The sequence below is a fragment of the Nicotiana tabacum genome, chromosome 4 (assembly GCF_000715075.1).
Source record: "Nicotiana tabacum cultivar K326 chromosome 4, ASM71507v2, whole genome shotgun sequence".
Lineage (NCBI taxonomy): Eukaryota > Viridiplantae > Streptophyta > Magnoliopsida > Solanales > Solanaceae > Nicotiana > Nicotiana tabacum.
Window position 1 is genome coordinate 54534550 of NC_134083.1, and position 21831 is coordinate 54556380.

The window sequence follows — 21831 nt, forward strand, 5'->3', positions numbered from 1 at the left end:
ACCGGTTCTGACACTTCCAGACGGGACCGATGGTTATGCTATCTATTGTGACGCTTCGGGCATTATATTGGTTTGTGTATTGATGCAGCATGGTAATGTTATCGCTTATGCTTCTAGACAACTAAGAAACCACGAGAAGAATTACCCCACCCACGATTTAGAGTTAGCCGCGGTGATTCATGCACTAAAGATATGGAGGCACTATTTGTATGGCATTCAAGTTGATATCTATACGGACCATAAGAGCCTTCAGTATATATTCAAGCAAAGGGAATTGAATTTAGGTCAAAGGCGATGGTTGGAGCTACTAAAAGACTATAATGGTGATATTTTATACCATCCAGGAAAGGCGAATGTAGTAGCCGATGCCCTCAGCCGTAGATCTATGGGTAGCTTATCATATTTACAGCCAGAGAAGAGTGAGATAACTTATGAGATTCATCAGCTAGCTAATCTTGGAGTTCGATTATTAGATTCAGGTGGTACCAGAGTTACTATTCAAGACACGCCAACATCCTCTCTAGTAATTGAAGTGAAGGAATGCCAGTATGAAGATCCTCTGCTAGCTCACTATAGAGATACAACCCCTAAAAAGGAGAAGACACCATTGGAGATTACAAGAGATGGAGTCCTCAGATATCGAGGTCGATTATATGTTCCTAATGTAGCAAGGTTGCGCCAGCAGGTTATGGGAGAAGCTCACTATTCTCGTTATTCAATTCATCCAGAAGCGACGAAGATGTATCATGATATCAGGGGAATATACTGGCGGGGCAAAATGAAGAAGGATATAACAGAGTTTTGCTCAGTGCCCTAATTGTCAGCAGGTTAAGGTTGAGCATTAGAAACCCGGTGGATTATTGCAGGATATAGATATTCCGACTTGGAAATGGGAAGTGATTAACATGGATTTCATCATAGGCTTACCTCGTACCCAGTGTAAGTTCGATTCTATATGGGTTATTATTGATAGACTTACAAAATCAGCCCATTTCTGCCTGTCAGGACTACGTATTCAACAGAGGATTATGCAAGGATTTACATTAAGGAGATAGTACGACTTCATGGTGTCCCTATATCTATTATCTCACATAAAGGTGCTCAATTTACAGCTAATTTCTAGAGGTCCTTCCAAAAAGGATTGGGGACTCAAATAAGTCTTAGCACAACATTTCATCCCCAAACAGACGGTCAGGCTGAGCGTACTATTCAGACACTGGAGTATATGCTACGGGCTTGTGTGATGGACTTCAGGGGTAACTGGAATGATCATCTTCCACTTATTGAGTTCGCATATAATAATAGTTATCATTCCAGCATTCAGATGAATCCATACGAAGCTCTTTACGGATGAAAGTGTAGGTCACCTATCGGATGGTTCGCGGTTGGGGAAACTAAATTGGTAGGACCAGAGTTGGTACAACATGCAGTTGAGAAGATTAAGCTTATACGAGAAAGGCTATTAGAAGCTCAGAGTCGTCAGAAGTCATATGCCGATAATCGACGACGAGACTTGGAGTTTCAGGTAGATGACTGGGTATTCCTAAAGGTATCACCGATGAAAGGCGTTATGAGATTCGGTAAGAAAGGAAAGCTTAGACCTCGGTACATTGGACCTTATAAGATCATACGCAGAGTAAGCCAGGTAGCATATGAGTTAGACTTGCCTTCCAACATGGAGTCAGTACATCCAGTTTTCACGTGTCTATGCTCCGCAAGTGTATTGGAGATATTTTTAGAGTTGTTACAGTTGACGATATTCAGGTCACAGAGCATCTATCATATGAGGAAGCTCCCATTGCTATACTAGATAGATAAGTTCGGAGATTGAGAACTAAAGATGTATCTTCGGTTAAAGTACTTTTGAGAAACAATAATGTGGAGGAGATGACTTGGGAAGCTGAAGAAGACATGAAGTCTAGGTATCCTCACTTTTTTCCGCTTCCGGAGGAGGATCGGACTGAGACATCACAACCTTAGGTACGTATATGGTACTTGATTCTTATGTTAGTTATTTTCATTGGTAATGTGAGACAATTGGTGTTATTGATGATTGTGGACCTGTGTGATCATGGGTCTCAGAAAAATACGTATTTGATAAAGTTTGTCCGAAAGGCATATTAATTTTACGATATTCCAGAAATCTTATTAACATATTTCTTATGCATTTCATGTATTTATACATGTACATTGACCCATGACCAGAAGGCGTTATATAAGCGTATATTATATGTATATGGGATATGGGAAAAGGTTACAGCGTTATATACGCACCACCACCTGATCATTTGGTATATGTTAATGATTTTGCCCACGGTGGCCAAGATGATACGATGGGATACCCTCAGAGGCTTGATGATGTTATGTACACCTATACCTATGCATGATACGACATTTACATACACGTGCATGACATTATAAATGTTTTAGGATTCACAAAGTTATTTAGACTCACAGGTGGAATTCTTTACCCCATGTTTCATCTATGTCTTTTATGTACTGATTTTCATGCTTTACATACTTAGTACATTATTCATACTGACGTCCCTTTTTGCCTGGGGATGCTGTGTTTCATGCCCGCAGGTGCAGGTAGACAGGCTGACGGTCCCCCTTCTTAGGATCCTTGATCAGCGAGAGTTGGTGTGCTCCATTTGATCTGGAGCTGCTTTACGATGTGTTTGCATACATATATGGGTACGACGGGGCCCAGTCCCGTCCTTTATACAATTGTACGCTCTAATAGAGGTCTGTAGACAGTCATGTATAGTTATATAGTATGTGGTCGCCCTACCGTATTCCGTATATATATATATATATATATATATACACACACACACACTCACGTAGGTTGTTCATATGGATTAGTAGTTTATTTCCAGATGTTATGCATGACCTACACTTATTTCATGTTTATATCTTAGACGAATGCTTAGGGGTGCTCGATAGGTAGAATTCGGGCACTCGTCACGGCCCATAGGTTATTTTTCCCCGTATTTGGGCGTGTCTCGTGATTCTTTGAGTTCCCTTGTTTATGTGTCTGCTCCTGTGGGAGATTCTCTTGTTGTGGACCGCGTGTATCGGTCGTGTTTGATTGCTCTTAGTGGTTTTGAGACCAGAGCCGATTTATTATTGCTTAGCATGGTAGACTTTGATATTATTTTGGGCATAGACTGGTTATTGCCCCATAGACTGGTTAGAGCCGATATATATATATATATATGGCTGAAATTTCAAGTTGTATTTACTGCCTAAGGTATATAAATCATGTTCTTGGTTGTGCTTAAGGCTAATCATGTGTTGTTTGAGTTAAAATCTTCAAGATAGTAATTGACATGGCATAAGGAATCGTTATCTATTTTTTTTTGTGGGCTGTGTTGAGGCTATATATATATATGGTTAGTTGTGGCTGAAAATTGTTATAAATAGTGGAATTATGTTGTGTCTATTATTGTTAAGATTATTTATGTACTAATTCAGCGGATTGAAGAAGATAACATGAAAAACAAGAGGTTGACGATCAAAGTTAAGGTGCTAGGCGTGTGGACTATATTTAAAGATTATTCTTATGATATTTTGGGATAAAAATGATATGGTAAGTATAAGTATGATGTTATACAAGTTGTAGGCAGATTCATGGAAAATGAATTGGATTAAATTATATTTTTTGTTAATTGTAAATCCAGCTTGCCGCTCAAAATGGTTGTTGAAGTAATCAGAGAGCTTATTGCGAATTATATTGTTGTTGTTTAGGTTGTTTGGTGACTTTTAGTAACTTATGGGATGTAGTAAAAATAGGGGAGGTGCTGTCTATTTTCTTGTAGAATATTGATTTTGAAATATGAGAGTTATAATGCTTATATGATGACGACGAAGTCAGGTTACTCATTGTAGACGTAAGAAGATCATATTGAGCTTGGTTGACGATTGGAGAGAAGATTGCAAAGGTATGTTAAGGCTATCCCTCCTTTACTTTTGGCATGATCCGTACGCTACAAACGAAACGAGCAAATACACAACTTTCATAAATGACTCTATTCATAGAAATACCAGGGATGTCTATATTCTTGATTCCCTATGTGTCTTATTATTCTATCATCTCTTCATGGGTCTCAGAAAAATACGAAAGTTGATAAAGTTTATTTCATGATATTAATCAAAGGCATAGTGATCTTATGTTGAGAAATCTTATTAACGTACTTCTTATGCATTTCATTCATGTATACATGTACAGTGACTCATGACCAGATGGCGTTATATATGCGTATATTATATGTATATGGGATATGGAAAAAGATTATGGCGTTATTTACTCACGTGCATGACATTATAAGTTTTCATGATTCACAGAGCTATTCGGAATTACAGGTTGAGTTCTTTACTCCATGTTTCTTACATGTCTTTTATAATTACTGTCATGCCTTACATATTCGGTATTTTATTTGTACTGACGTCCATTTTGCCTGGGGACGCTGCGTTTCATGCCCGCAGGTCCCGATAGATAGGTTGAGAATTCTCCAAATAGGCTATCAGCTCAGCGAAAGATGTTGGTGCGCTCCATTTGCTCTGTAGTTGCTTATTTAATCAGTATGATTCGGACGTGTATTGTTTAGTACGGCGGGGCCCTGTCCCGACCTTTATGGTATTTATCGATTCTTAGAGGCTTGTAGACATATGTCATGTACGTAAAAGATTGTATGGCCTTGTCGGCCTATGTTTAGTGTACGAGTGATCTTTTTGGTCTTATAGGCCCAAGTTGGTATTACATATTTTATTCTAGTTATCCTACGATAGTCTTTCCGTCTCATTTACCTATGATAGCATGATACAAAAAAATACGTTATGTTGGTATTCAGTTGAGTAAGGTATCAGGTGTCCGTCACGGCCCATCGGTTTGGGTCGTGACAGTATTATCGAAAACTAATTAAAATTATGAAGCAAAATTTTGATACATATATAAAAGAACACAAGAGGAAAGGTTCTTTAAAAGTAAGTGTTGCTATATTTTTTTTCCTACTTTTATGTGATTTAGATCTTTTTATTAATTCTTTTATTATTGAAATTCTGATTTTTGTTATGTCTCTGTTTTGTTAAGGGAGTAACTGATATCTACAAGGAAGATCCTAGGCTACTAGAGAAGTCATATGAACTTTATAATGAAAAAATTAAAAGTAGAATGTTCTTTAAAGAAATTGCAAAGGATCAATATTATTCTGATGATGTTGTATGTATATCTCTTTATAAGCATTGTGGATTCAGTTTTTTCCTTTCTAATAGATTTTTGTTATATGTTTATAGAGATTTTATTGTATTTTTTATTATATTTTTATTACATAATAAATGAACATTTTGTTGTATTATCTACGGAAGAAACACTCATATCATATCAATGAGTAACCATTTGCTTCTACAACAACAACATATATGAGCTTTGATGACACACTGGATCTAGTATATGATGATTGAAAACATCATAGAAATTCAAACGATAATAAACATGATGCTTTATGAGTTCACCCTTGTGGACTGCCATTTAGTCCTTGTCAGTTTGTTTTGGGGAGAATAAAAAATGTGGGATTCCATGGACGTCTATTAATAATGTTTTCTATCCAATTCGACTGCCTTCAAACTTGGTAAATGGTGATATCGCATTAAATTTCAGCACTCATTATTTTTTAGCAGTGCTAGACTTGACTGAGAAGACCTTAGATGTCTACGACTCCGTGTATGATGGTGAACAATATGATAATATAGTGGAACAACTTCTTCCTTATCAGTTTTTGTTTTCACACATTCTGAAGCTTTGCAACTTTGGTGACTTGCACCACACTTTTGTGCATGAATATAAACCACTCGTGGTTCGTTGAAAAGAAACACCTAAGCATAAAAGAAATAAAAATTGTGGTGCATTTGTCATAAAATATGTTAATATGTTGATGAAGTGTGAAGATGTTATGACACTTGTGCCGACTAAAATGAAATATTATTGACAATATCTTGCTCTAAGTGTTTGGGGGCATGCAAATTGGAAACATAAATATGGTTATTCAATTCCTCGAGAGGACTCCAGGGAAGGTTGACGTTGATTATGGAATCAATGGAAATAAATTTTGTAAATATCCTTTAGACTATTGTTGAAAGAGCCAACTAGGGGATGATATAAGTGTAAACATATTTTTAGTTTTTGATTTGTATGATTTTCTGAAAAATATTGAGTTTTTTGTATCTGATATATAATATAATGAATTTTATTCTGTTTGTTGATTCTAATCATGTATACTTTGTTGGAGTCCTTTTACTTCTCATAACTTGTTATTCGTTATAGTTGATTTGTTCCAATATTTATAATCGTTGTGTATTATGTTGGATTTTAAGTAGTTTGTTGATTGAAATCTACAACAATGTGCTGGAGTTCATACTTCTAGATTTAGTTCATGCATATTATATTGTAACTCTAATCTCTAAAGGGTTAATTTTCAGTATTTTATATTAGAGGAGTATAAAATATATTGTGCATGTCATGAATCCAGCATTCAGTACATTATATTGGAAATCATCACAAGGACTTTACAGGAACATGTATATTATACTTGAAAATTAGACATGTAATAAATTTATTTTCCAGCATATTTTAAAAAATTCTAATTTTTGTTATTTCAGTATTCATCATTACACCTATGATGTATCTATAGTAGCCTTTTGATGAACTTGCCTTGAATATTTAACCTAACACATCTTACAAATAAATTAATAAAAACTCTACCATAATACTATACTGGAACTATGAATTGAATGCTTTGCTTTTCCAGTATATTATACTGAGAAATAGAATTTGCAGCTTTATGTCTTTTCATATTCTTTTTTTAGAGTTACAATGTGGCTACAGAAGTCTTAATTATTTGCTTGTACATTTTCTGCCACAAAACGTAACAAACATGCTTAAAACTGTAATTATTTTGCATCAGGTTACATATTATTATAATTATTACATTTCTAACAAATGAATTCATATCTTCCATAATGTTATACTAAAGTACAAACTAAATCATTTATTCTTCCCGTATATTATACCGAAAGTTCAAATTAATGCATCTCTTCCATAACATTTACTGGTACTACATTCTCATTTTTTATTGTAATATGCACAATCAACAATTGTTGTTGCTCTGCTATAGATGATGTTGGTTATAATAGTTTTTGATTTTCAATCTCCATTATCACATTACCTTCTTGTTGTTGATCTCCAATAAAAATGTCAGAAATTATTTATGATACATCAACTACAAATTTGCATCCTTTGTAATACCAATCATTTCTTAACAACATAATACATAAACTAAGTTCTTCATCTTTTGTTACTTATACTCCCTTGCTTGTACTTAGGTTTATATTAAACCATATTGTTGCTTCAAACTTGTTCATGTTTAATTTAATAGCTTTAAAAATCTTCTTAATGAAATCATCAAATGAAATTCCGTCATTTACAAGCATAGGCTTGGTGTTATGATCCAAATGCTTATAATCTGATGTCCATTTTTCATTGAAAATAATAATAAAGAAATTTGTATGCATCCTGCATATAATGTTCACCAATAATTCAGTCTCAGTATCCAACATTCTATTCAGGATATTAGGGGAAGATTAGACATTCACATGTATTTTTTGGTATGAATCAGAGAAAGTTCTAGTATTATATGTTGGAGATTTGTAGTTTTTACATATGAATTCAGAAAGATCCAGTATAATATACTGGTGTTTTGAACTTTTAACATATGATCTTGTATAAAATACTAGTGTTTAAACTAATTTCATATGAAATTCCAGTATTTTCTTCTAGAATTCATACAGGATATTCAAATGTTTTTAACTATGTTATTTTTAATCCACCAAACATTCAGCTGTATAATCACAACATAAGTATTGAAAATTAAATCACATTTTATCTATTACACAAATCATTCACAGAACAAATTGTTGTTTATTTAACCTGCACATTACTGATACTCAACATTTTCTTTGAAAGATGAATATAATCCAGCATAACATTCTGACTTTTTGAATTCTTTTCATATGAAATTCAGCATAATAATCCGCATTTTCATAATATGCTCCAATATCCAGCAATACAACAACTTTTCATCTACGAATTCAATCACAAACATAGATTATTGGAGATTAAAGGTGCTACTGTTTAAACTCCAGAATTTGACTCTAAAATCGTTTACAATCTGACTTACATCCCAAAACTAAATTATGTGTAATAATCACGAGGCGAATTGAAGAACAAGAACTTACTTGAAATTTTTGCCTCTTATTACATTTGGCTTTAGGCCACTAGTTTTATTGGGTCGCCATTGATTTTGATATCTAAATAGATATTAGAGATTTAAACCAAATTGCTTAAAGGAAAAACATAGTGAAATTTTTTATAGCCACATTATAACAAACCCCTACTCTTATATTAAAAGCCAAAAATGAAAGCATTTTTTTCCCAAAAACATTATAGCTTTAGAAAATAAGATTTGAGTTGTTTTATAAAGGAAATACTATTTACAAGATGGAACAATTCATTGTATAATTGCATATGTAGAGGAAGGAGACGAAGGAGTATTACTGTAACATGGGCTACCATATTAACAAACTGCAAGGCCATGTGCTGTGATGCTTATTAGCATCCATCAGCTTCGGTTTCCTGGAAAGAACATTATTTATCTTCTACTCATTTGTTTTATTCTCCTTTAATATATTTTCCTTTGCTTCAGTTGTATGGATTCCAATTAGAGTAATTTTTTTTAATTAGAAGGGGATAATAATTTGATGGGAATTGAACGAGTTTTTGACCAATATTATCCTTTATTTTTTAGGGTAGGTCTATTTTGGTCCCTCAAATATAACCTTGAGCATATTTAGTCCCTTAAGTATGCTAATGTGGAGCACCTTTAGTCTCACTGACACAATATATTCAAAAACTAACGGTGTTACCCAACTCTGATTCATGAAGTAAATCTTCTGCTCTGAAGCAAAATGTTTCCTCTAATTTTATTGGATAACTCAAATTATCACTTTAATTCCTCATTTTTATATAATGTCGACCTTGAAAATATCCCCTTCTGTGTTAGTTTTCAATGAGAAAATGACATTGTATAGCCGCTGTAAAAATAATAGCCGAAAAATGTATAAAATTTGTAAATTGTTTTGTATATATATACATTTAAAAATTTCGGTTGATTTTTCCAAAAAGAAAAGTTAAAATTTGAAAAAAGTAGAGCTGCCAAGATCACTTCTAGGCATATTATTGAAGCAAACGAATAACCAGGTTGTATTATCATTTTTAGCCCGTGCCAAAAACTATTTACATCTGGTAGCGGAATAAGTATATAAAGTTGGTATATTTTTTTTGTATATAACATCCATAATGTATATATATACACAAAAAAAATATACAAATTTTATACATTTTTTCGGCTATTATTTTTACAGCGGCTATACAGTGTCATTTTCTCATTGAAAACTGGCACAAAAGGGGATATTTTCAAGGTCAAAATTTTAGAAGATATTATCTAAAAATGAGGAATTAAAGTAATAATTTGCGTTATCCAATAAAAGGAGAGGAAACTTTTGCTTCAGAGCAGAAGATTTGCTTCATGAATCAGAGTTGGATAACACCGTTAGTTTTTGAACACATTGTGTCAGTAAGACTAAAGGTGCTCCACTTTAGCATACTCAAGGGACTAAATATGCTTAGGGCTATATTTGAGGGATAAAAATAGATCTACCCTCAAAGATAAGAGACAATATTGACCAAAAACTCCGAATCGAACCTTAAACGTGTATGATATAAGGTATCATTTTTACCACTAAATTACTCTCTTACTTCTATTTAATTTTCTTCGGTTCCAATTAAGATTTCCTAATGGAGGCGGACTTAAAGAACAAGTTACAGGTTCATTTCATCTGAATTCAATAATTTTGGATCAAACTTTGTATTTGTATTAAAAAAATTATTAAAAAAATAGTAAAAGAATTTCGAACGCGATCCATAAACCATAACATTCAAATCCTAGATTATGTGATTATTTCTCTTAATCATTCGAAAAAGTTGATGCCGTGAAATTTTTTGCCAAAACACGAAATCAGTCTTAACATTTCTAGTAGTTCAATTTCTTTATATCTTTTGGATTTGTATGGGTAAGTAGACTTGAAATAGTTAGACTCCACAACATATATACTTTTATTAAATATTTCTTGTACAAGTTAGAAAATTCCACCATTTAAATTCATTAGTATATGCAAGGTGATCTTCTTTTTTCCTTTTTTTCTTCCCCCAATGAGGTGTTTGGAAAGTATTTAATTTTTGGTCCTATATGCTTCTCTTTTCCCCAGTTTGTTCTATTTTATTTAATTAATTTTTTTAAGCCTCTAATTTAGTTTGTTCTCTTTTAAAATTAAGTCGAGGAATTTGGTCTTTTTTTCTCCTTCCTTGAATATTTGTTCAGATTGTTCTCCGGCCTTTGGCACATGATGAATTAGTTGGCCTCTACATCATTAATGATAATCTAATAACGCACTAATTTCAATGCTAATTATTGAGCTTTTCTCCCTTTTACTTGATTGTTACTCCTAAATCTTCATTATTACCCCCTTCTCATTTCTCCTAATGTCTTTTTCCAGTTTGTTATATAGAACTTCCTTATACAGATTAAGGTGAAAGGTAAGCTCACAATTTTGAATGACATTCTGATCTCCAATGCAATTATGCAAAAGTTACTGATTGACTGTGACATGTTATATTTCTTGTGAAAAGAAATACTAGATAAAAGAAAATTGTAGTAAAATTATCAGCCTATCTCATAAAAAGAACTACATATTACAAGCAAATTTATCAAATATGTCAAAGGACGATCTTTTACCGTTTGCTAAGCTAATGACTTTGCGATGGACATTGAATAAGGACATAACATAATTGAGTTTAACTTCGGCCGTTTATTTTTGTACCATTAAGACTAGGTTGGCCTATAGTAATTAATATGTACTTATCTATAATAATTCTAATCGAGTTTATGTTCTGTGCCTGACAGTATAAAATATTCTTACATTATCAAGTTAAATTGACCTACTACAATAAGTAACCTTGTATATCAAGACTCAAGTGTGATGCAATAATATAAATATATAAGTTGCTATAAATTTGTATTGCTAGTGTAAAATTATTTATATTGTATTAAATTTTAGTAAAATAATAGTACAATGGCATATTAAAACCAGTTAAAAAGCACTAATATAATATTATAAAAAAATTTAACTGACATTATATATAAGATGTTTTGTATTCTTAATATCTTATTGTTGCTACTGTTTATTATCACTGCTTCTTTTCATCTTCTCTTTAATCGAGACTCTATTGGAAGCAATATTTTTGTCTTTCAAAGGTAAGGGTAAGATCTGCATATACATTATCCTTCTCAGACTCTTTTTGTGAGAATTCACTGAATTTGTTGTTGTCGTAGATAAGTTGAAATTTAATATTATTAGATAAGGAAGATGAGTTAATTAGACGTGCGGCTAAGGCAAGAATTTTATGGATGAGTGTAGGGACTAGAGAGGGGACTCACTCCCCACCTAAATGTGTAAAAGTCCATATATTATATATCCCAGCTAGCAAGCAAGCTATAAGTAACGTAATAATAATTGCAATTTCAACTTGAAGTGGCAGGAAGAGATTTATGCCCTCTAGCTACTATATTACTTATAACTAATCTGTCATTCTGCTTGTTTGTTTGCTTGTCAACTTCCTCTCTAGTTGTTTCTTAGAATCATTCATTAGCTCCTTTGTCCCCATTTTTTATTTTCGCAGTAAGAATTAGTATTTGGTACTAGCCTTGTATTTGCGGGTTAAGTCAAATCCAATAGCTTTAGTTAAAACATTATATTTGTTTTATTAAATCTATTGAATTATACACATATTGCTAATTATGGACGGGTAAAATCGGGGGCAATGTCTACCCCAATTCCCTGATGAGAGAACAAAGGGAGAGCAAGGATCCGCGAGATTGTAATCGAGATCAGAGACCCTTCGTATCGAGGCCCAAGAAGAGTGAATGATATACCCGACATGGTAAAGCGATGCGCCCCAGGCTGAGTATAAGTTCTAGACCTCGGGAGACACGGCGAACAGTTGTGCGTGACGGATAGAGGACCGCGATACTCGCCCTCAACCGGATATCACGGCGCGAATCTCGCTTGATATCGATTATGGATCAACAATTACCGGGAAAAGAAGATTTTTGTCTTTTTTAGACTTATACTAGGACTAAAACTCTCCTACTATATAAAAGGGAAGTTTTTCTTTTATCTGACACATTGTAACACGCAATTCAAAGCAATAAAGGTTTACTTTTGTCTTTTAGCTACTGTTAAAGGCACTGCTCACTTGTTCTGTTCTTTATTCGCGACTAGGCTTGAACCGAGGGTCCAACCGAGGATGAGCGCATAATTCAATCTAAGATCAGACCTACTCTTAATATTGTGATTGGTTTGATCGTTTATTTCATCTTTAATTCATTTATCTGGTACTCTTAATTACTAGTGTTGAATTAAATCACATATCTTTTAAACCGTGTACAAATTTAATTGTTACATAATTTTGGGGTAAACACTAATATAGAACTTCGTAGCTTAAAAAGACTAGAATCTGAACCCATAAGCTTCAAATATTGACTCTGGCTATGACTGCTATTGTAGTTACTGCCGGCAATATTCGTGATATGAGATTTATGACTTCTCAAGTTTGAAAATTGTGAGGAACAAATGCGGATCGAGAAGTTAAATTTTATGAGTTTAAAGTTCAGAATACTACCACAACCTTTTTTACTTACTGAATTCGAAATCTACTATTTATGCTTATTTATTAGTAAATTTTTAACATATAGTATATATATCACATTGGAATAACAGCTACCGAATTCATCCTATCTCGTAAGTTGTAAGTGGTACACTACATCAGCCCTAGGGGTGTTCAAACCGAACCGGAAAATCATACCAAACCGAAAAATCAAATCAAACCGATTAAAAATCCCGACTTGGTTTGGTATTGAGTAAAAAAAATCGAACCAAACCGACATATAAATATTTAATTTTTTATATATATATATATATATATATATATATATATATATATATTTTTTTTTTTTAAAAAAATATATTGAATTTTGTTTAAAAAATGTAGAAATATTTGGGATTCTATCATGTGTTAACCTTGAAAGCGTACATTAACGAAAAATTATTGTTAGACGACTAAGAAAATAACTATCATGTGTTACTAAAAAATTTTCCCATTAGAATATTTTAATAGATCATATGTTTGTCAATTTTTTCAATATTTACTAAACATATATTCACTTATCAAAACTATATCTATAACTTTAATAAAGTAAGATTAGAATAATATTCATGTAACAACAAAACTCGAAAACCCGAAAACCCCGATAAAATCGAACCAATCCAAACCGATACAGATGGTTTAGTTTAATTTTGATAAAAATTGAACTAAACCGGTCCATATAAACTCCTAATCAGCCCCGGTGAGGAACCGTATAAAATTTAGAGGTTAGACGTTCCATAGGTTTTTTACCAAATGGTTGCCGTTACAAATGGTAGTCAATTTAAACGTTCAAAAGGAAAATTTTAAACGTTAGAAATTAATGATAAGAAGTAAAGATGGCATTCGAATTTAATTGGTAGATAACAAAATATCTAGACAATTTTACAATCAATACATGGAATCTTTCAAAATGCCTCATTAGTTATTCACATTAAAATTTTGAGTTATACTGCTGGTAAAAAGGTGTTTAGCTTTCCATTGCCTTCAAATCGCTTTGAGGAATAAGATCGGATTCGAAAAATAAATTAATTTCTAGGATACACTGTCCTTCAAAATATGCTTAGTATTTTTAGAGCGTAGCGTTCTGCTTTCATTTTGACCATTGGAACGGGAACCCACTCCTAATTTTTTGAGCGTAGCGTTCTGTTTCTAAGTATTTACTTTTTGGTACATTGGGGCCCCTGAAATGGCTAAGTGTAACTTCTTAACCTACATCTAATTGTCTTTGGTAAGGTAATATTTTCTCTTGATTTTTTTAAAAATTTTACACATTATTCGTCTTGAGCAAATAATGGCACTTTTTGTGTATAATAGCAAATGAGCTTAGTCATATTATTTAATTACTTTAATCAGCTAATCCAAACGAGCTCTAATTCGATCTACTCTGAACAAATAGCATCCACATTACCCTTCTTTCATTTCCTCACTATTCTAGGAAATTTAAGTTTCTCCTTTATAAGGAAGTGGATATTCTCTGGAATTTGAATGTTTTGGGTGAGAAACTCAAAGTTTAAACTTGCACGTTCCCTTTCAACCTTCCCAAATCAGTGGACCCCACACAAAATTAAAAAAAGAAAAAGAAAAAAAAGAAAGAAACTCCAATTTCAACAAAAATTAAAGGACCGGGGTGTGGGAGTGTGGAGAAGGGGAATGCACAATTTATGATTGTATGAGTTAATAAAAAGATGTACTCCTTCTTAATAGTGTTTTTAAAAGGCGTTTTCGGAGCGATGCGCACCAAAAACGCCCCGAGGCGATGATGTGGGGCGAAAATCACAAGAGGCATACGCCCAGCAATTCGGGGCGTACGCCCGATCATTTGAGGCACGTTTTTTTAGTGAGGCGTAAACCCCATAAACTTTTTCAAATTAAAACAAAATTTGTTGAATAAGTCCTTCGTATAATCCCCAAATTCTCAAAAGTCAGCTCGGTAATTATTCAAAAAGTTTAAAAAGGAACTTAAATGTATTAAATTTAAAAGTCAACACCTTTTTTATTGATTGAAGTACTAATTCATGGTCATTTTTTTGTTCCTCCATATAGAAAACTTTATTCTTTTAGAATCAAGTTACTTGTGCTTGTAAGTAGCGTATAATATATTGTTTCGACTAGTTTTTTGTAGGGATAGAGCGCGCGCGTGCGCGCACACACACACACACACACACACACACACACACACACATATATATATATATATATATATATATATATATATATATATATATATATATATATACACATATATATAGTTTTCTTTAATTTTTATGCAATTTTACCTGTTTATTAATATTTACTGTCATTATATTATTTTATAAAATATTAAAAATTAAATACCTATGGATCTTACGCCCCGTGCCTCGAGGCTTACGCCTCGCTAAGACATATGTAAAACGCCTCGCCTTACGCCCACGCCTTTTAAAGCACTGCTTATGACCATATTGCACAATACTATTGCAAATTGAGAAGTCAAATAATTTATTATGTGACCACAAAATTTCTAACTACTTTTAGCTTAAAGAATTTGTGTTCATTGTACTATTTATAAAATTATTGAACAACAATTTTATTTTAAGAAAAATTAAATAACATTCAAATTCACGCAAAAAAAAATCGAATTTCGTCATTATAATAGTTAAGCAAATCTCGTAGAGAACAACAACAACAACAACAACAACAACAAATCAATATAATTTCACTAGTGGGGTCTGGGGATAGTAGTGTGTACGCAGACCTTACCCCTACCATGAGGTAGGGAGGCTGTTTCCAATAGACCCTCGGCATCCTTCCCTCCAAGAACTCCCCACCATGTTCTTGGGGTGACTCGAACTCACAACCTCTTGGTTGGAAGTGGAGGTTGATTACCATCAGAGCAACTCCTCTTGTCAACTTTTTGTAATTAAGAAAAAAATCTTTAATTTTGTAAACTTTTTTGTGTGAAGGGGAGTCTTGGAGCAACGGTAAAGTTATCTCTGAGTGACCTATAGGCAGAGGCGAATCCAGGATTTAAAGTTTATGAGTTCCTACCGTAATTTCAAATTAATATGCAATAATAACTAGGTTCACGGTTAGATATTTATAAATATTTAGAGAATTTCTCAATATAAATAAAGGGTCTACGCAAGAGTTACAGGATTCCTAGGAACCCATATTCAATGCTCTAGGTTCGCTCCTGCCTATAGGTCACGTGGAAGCAACCATTAATGATTGCAGTATGGTAAATTGTCTATATCACATCCGTGCGATGATTTGCCCATTTGATTTTTTATTTATTATTATTTTTTTTTGGTCAATTCCATTTTGTAAAAGAAAGTGATCAGCTTTATACAATAGACACAGGAAAGAACAGCGACCCTCCCCTGGACCCTTGTCCCATTTCCTATCTTTATGCTGAAAAAGTAGTGAGAGAAGTAGATATTACTATATGGATTCACAGGTCTTTCTTTGGTTCTGAAAAAAGTTACTCCTAGTACCACAGCTGCTAAAGCATAGACCTTTTTTCTTTCCATTTTTTTGACTCAGTGAGAATCAACAGGGGTTTTCTTGTAATTTCCACCTTGTAAATCAAGCTGCAAAACAATACAGAGAGAGAGAGAGAGAGAGTGAGTGAGTGTGTGTGTGTGTGTGTGTGAGAGAGAGAGAGAGATACATAGACAAAGTGGTAGCATTACTAATGTAATGGTGTGGCCACTCTGGAGACAGAAGAACACCAACCCCAAATGATTTTCTCTGTAAATTCTTACTCACTGCTTCTAAGTGTACTTCTACTACTGGAATTTTACTCTATCTTGATATAGACTCTCACAACTTCTTTGTTTCTTCTATCTCTCTCTCCTCATTCTTTTTCTCTCTCTAAGCCCAAGACCATGTCAGCACTATAGCAGCAAAACTTCCCATTTCTTGATAAAGAACCATTCTTTTTTCATAAATTGTGAAATCGGAACTTGTTTCTTGTTTGCTGCAAAAAAATCTGCCTCCACCGACACAATGGCTACTAAATCAAAGTAAGTGCCACTGGATCTGATTTGGGTATTTTCCTGTTTTTCAATTGATCCAATTTTTTGGGTTGTATCTGCATTTTGTTACTCGTTTTATGGTGCTTTGTAGAAAAACATTCTCTTTTTTTAATGCCTTTATTCTTGATTTTGTGCATTTTGTACTTGGTTAGTGCTTAGATTTGCTTGCTTGTGGTGTTGTTTTTTTATGGATCATAATTCTTTGAGGATTCTTATGTACTTTTGACTTGATCTCTGGATCTAAATTTGTGCTCCAATTTGATGCCCTAATTTAAAGGTGTGATCTTTTTTTTGTGGTTCTTTTGATGCTATCTCGTTTACTGCAACTGTATGCTAAATGCTGTTAGAAAAACTAAAAAAGAAGAAGCCTTTTGCTGTAGTTGGACACAAAGTTTCTACCTTTGGCTTGGATCCGTGGAATTGTGTTTGCATTTTCTCCAACAGGATACTGAGTTTGTGCGTAGTGTAATGTTGCATTTTAGAAGTTGCCTAATTGTTGAATATTTGAACTTTATATCAGATCCTCTCTATCGGACAAGTCAACACCAGCAACTCCTCGGGACCGGGTGAGTAAAGTAAGCAGGGGACTATCAAAATCTGATGCGGATTCACCCTCGCCTTTTCAAAGTTCACGCCCGCCAGTTGAGAAGTCTCCGAGATCTGTAACTTCCAAACCCTCTGTGGAACGGCGGTCCCCTAAGATCAGTACCCCGCCTGATGTAAGTTTCGCAAAATACATTGACTACATTTCCTTGGTTTGCCAGCATTTTTTTCGGGTGGGTGTTGGTGTTTGATTCTACAAATGGAGAAGGCGAGGAGTTCAATGCTAAAATGCAACTTAAATTGCAATGTCCTGCTGTTCTATGTGTCTAATAAGGTGAAATTTGAGTTCTGATTCACCAAGAAAAAAAAGGGCATCCCAGTGCACAAGGCATCTTGCGTTCACGCAGGGTCGGGAAAGGGCCGCACCCTAAGGGGTGTGATGTAGGGATGAGTTCTGATTAACCATCCGGTGAATTATATGCACTAGCAGTTGTGGTGATGAGTCAATTGTATAGACTCTCTAACATTAATGCTAGATGGAAGTTATTTGTTTTTTTGTCTCAAAATCAGGCTGTTTGTGAAACTTATAAATTCTGATCTGGATTATTGCATGATTTAATTGTTGTCAGAAAAAGCCAATGCGGATCCTGAAGCCATCGGAGCTGCAAGCTGAATTGAATGTTGCTCAAGAAGACCTTAAGAAGGCCAAGGAGAAATTGGCTTTGGTTGAAAAGGAGAAGGAGAAAGCTCTTGAAGAAGTGAAGGAATCTCAGAAAATGGCTGAAGAAGCCAATGAGAAGCTGAGAGAAGCTATGGTAGCTCAAAAGCGAGCTGAAGAAAACTCTGAAATTGAAAAGTTTCGTGCTGTCGAGATGGAACAAGCGGGCATTGAAGCAGCTCAGAAGAAAGAAGATGAATGGCAGAAGGAGCTTGATGTCGTGAAGAACCAACATGCTTTGGATGTTGCTGCTCTCCTATCCGCCACCGAGGAACTTCAACGTGTAAAGCAAGAATTAACCATGACTTCTGATGCGAAAAATCAGGCACTCAGCCATGCCGATGATGCCACAAAAATTGCTGAAATTCAGGCAGAGAAGGTGGAAATTCTCTCAGCCGAGTTAGTGAGAGTGAAATCTTTGCTTGAATCCAGGAATGAAAATGAGTCTTGTGAGAACAATAAGTTAGTGGAAGATTTGAACCTTGAGATAGCGGCACTGAGAGAAGAAGGTAGTGAGAAGAATAAGTTATTGGAAAACCTGAAACTTGAGATAGAGGCACTGAGAACAGAAGATGGTGAGAAATGTAAGTTGTTGGAAAATCTGAAACTTGAGACGGAGGCTCTGAGAAAAGAAGATGGTGAGAAGAATAAGTTGTTGGAAAATGTGGAACTTGAGAAAGAGGCACTTAGAAAAGAAGATGAGGAGAAGAATATTTTGTTAGAAAATCTGAAACTTGCGACTGAGGCGTTGAGAAAAGATGACGGTGAGAAGAACAAGTTGTTGGAAAATCTGAAACTTGAGATTGAGGGATTGAGAAAAGAAGATAGTGAGAAGAATAAGTTGTTGGAAGACCTGAAACTCGAGATGGAAGCACTGACTGAAGAACTCGAGGAGGCAAAAAGTTATGAAGAGAAATTGGTGGAGAGAGAAGCTCTCCTGGAGCAACTTACTGTCGACCTGGAGGCTGCTAGGATGGCTGAATCTTACGCACATAATCTAATGGAGGAGTGGCAGCAGAAGGTTGAGGAATTAGAGGCTCAGACTCAGGAAGCCCGTCATTTGGAGAGATCTGCGTCTGAATCACTGGAGTCAGTCATGAAACATCTCGAAGGAAGTAACGATTTGTTACATGATGCAGAATCTGAGATTGCTTCTCTCAAGGAGAAGGTGGGCCTACTCGAAATGTCAACGACAAGACAGAAAGGGGATCTTGAGGAGTCAGAACGTCGTGCTCAGATTGCTAGGGAAGAAGCTTCTGAAATGGCAAAGAAGGTCGAGTCTCTTATTGCTGAGCTTGAAACTGTGAAGGAGGAGAAAACTCAGGCTATCGAGCACGAGAAACTAGCAGCAGAAAGTGTTCAGTCCCTGTTGGAAGAGAAAAACAAACTTATAAATGAGTTGGAAAATTCCAGGGAGGAGGAAGAGAAAAGTAAGAAGGCGATGGAAAGTTTGGCATCAGCACTGCATGAAGTTTCTTCAGAAGCAAGAGAAGCCAAAGAGAGGTTGTTGTCTAGCCAAGCTGAACATGAACATTACGAAACACAAATAGAAGATTTGAAGTTAGTACTGAAAGCAACCAATGAAAAGTACGAAAGCCTGCTTGGTGAAGCAAAAGAGAAAATTGATGATCTCACTACTTCAGTCGAACAATCTAAGAATGAGCACCAAATTTCGAAGGCTGAGTGGGAGGACAAGGAGCTTCATCTGATGAATTGTGTAAAGAAAACTGAAGAAGAAAACTCTTCAATGAAAAAAGAAATAAACCGGTTAGTAAATCTGCTAAAAGAGGCTGAGCAAGAAGCTTCTTTCAAAGAGGAAGCAGCTCAGTTGAAGAATTCCCTAAACGAAGCTGAATCGGAGGTGACCTATCTGAAAGAGGTTCTTGGTGAAGCAAAGGGCGAGAGCATGAAGTTGAAGGAGTCACTGTTGGACAAGGAAAATGAAGTGCAGAATATTCTTCAGGAGAATGAGGAGCTTCGTAGTAGAGAAGCTAAATCTTTAATGAAAGTTGAAGAGTTGTCCAAGTCCCTCAAAGAAGCTTTGACCAAAAAGGAATCTGAAGAAAATGGAGAGCTTTCTGAAAGTGAAAAAGACTATGATATGCTTCCAAAGGTGGTGGAATTCTCTGAACAAAATGGAGGAGGAATACTGGAGAAGCCTAAGATTGAAGTTATGCCTCATCAATCTGAGCAATCCACTGAAGAAAAATTTGAAGGAGTCAACATCACCTCGCGTGATGAAGCTGTTGAGACCTTAGCTGAAGTTGAGAAGCCAAATGGAGAACTGACTGGAAATGAGCACAAAGAAAAGGAAGATGAAGATTCAGCAGAAGGCGAGTTTAAAATGTGGGAGAGCTGCAAGATTGGCGACAAAGACTTCTCTCCAGAGAGAGAGACAGTACAAGAAGAGGAATCAGAGTCGAAGAAAGATGTTGGAGAGAGCTTCGACCAGGTAAATGGATTACCTTCAGCGGAAAATCCTGAGAATGGTGGCACATCTCCTACAAAGCAGCAAAGTCAGAAGAAGAAAAAACCTTTGCTTCATAAATTTGGAAGCCTACTGAAGAAGAAGGGCACCAGCAGCCAGAAGTAATAGACCGGTTGTCACCTATCTTGTGCCTGACGTGTAGAGAGGTATACTAAATTCAAGAGTAAATGTTGGACTTAATTGTGTTTGCTCAAAATCTTTGCTTTTCTTTTCTTTTCTTTTTTTTGGTTATTTGTTTTCTATCTCAAATAGGTGTTTACATAAGAAAAAGATTGTATCATCAGTAGTGTTCCATTCTTATTAGTTCTGGGGTTCAGTTTCTCAATGTGGTTTTATCATGTTGGGTGATATCCTTTATTTTTGTATTTTATTCTTTTTAGCTTTATTCTCTTTATATACTTCTAGTATCAAATTTGCATCTGAGAAGAGAGATGTGTTTTTTTTTCAAATGTACTTTGATATGGTCTAGGATTGGTCTTGGTTCCATCGTCTATATCCTAGTTAAACTTATGGCGTTAAATTCATTGCTGTTCTTGAAAAAATTGTTACTCAAGCAGCCAAGTTGCTCGCTTCGGGGGAGATCCGCCTTATGGCCAATTACAACTCTTCTTTTAATTATATAGCCCTTTTCCCATAACAAAACACAGCAACATTCATAATTAGCGGTTCAATGTGCATAGGTTCATAAGATTAGGAAAGTATAATGCAGCTGAAACTGTCCAAAAATAATCTGATTCAAAATTTGGTATCTAAATGATTAAATTAATATGAAGTCAAAAAATAACCTATTTGCCCCAGGAGGATATGATATCTTAAAACTTCATCACGTAAAAGATAAATTAGGTCTATGCGTATTCCTATTAAACTTAATTAGAAAAAAAATATTGACAATAAAGTTTTACCCTTGTATAATGAAGTTTTTTTATAAACTTAGAATATGGCTGGTCAGTTGCCAAAATACAATTTTTAAGTGGTTAACAATCAGTCATATAACCAATAGCCCACGAGCATATTATTTGACAATGAAATTTTGTTAGCATGTTAATACGTCTCAATGTAAAATTAGCTAAAATAGAACATAATAGAAACAAATGGTTCATATATACCAATAAGAGGCTTCTTGGTTTAGTATAAAGGACTTATACGTCAGTATATAAGTAAATTTGAGATTTAAATTGAAGGATTATAATTC

At 34.6% G+C, this 21831-nt stretch overlaps 1 protein-coding gene across 1 annotated transcript; it reads left to right on the forward strand.

The window, feature by feature from the left end:
- The first annotated feature begins 16211 nt into the window (after positions 1 to 16211).
- On the forward strand, positions 16212 to 20964 carry LOC107794335 (WEB family protein At5g16730, chloroplastic). Its single transcript, XM_016616816.2, has 3 exons — positions 16212 to 16878; positions 17411 to 17609; positions 18063 to 20964. Exons 1-3 carry the CDS (start codon positions 16862 to 16864, stop codon positions 20742 to 20744), a joined length of 2898 nt encoding a protein of 965 aa, XP_016472302.1. The 5' UTR covers positions 16212 to 16861; the 3' UTR covers positions 20745 to 20964.
- Positions 20965 to 21831: the final 867 nt, after the last annotated feature.

What these genes read in the sequence shown, in the direction of transcription:
- LOC107794335 (XM_016616816.2), top strand. An exon ending in AGATCAGTACCCCGCCTGAT is followed by an intron (nt 17,610 to 18,062) that starts GTAAGTTTCGCA and finishes AATTGTTGTCAG; the next exon opens with AAAAAGCCAATGCGGATCCT.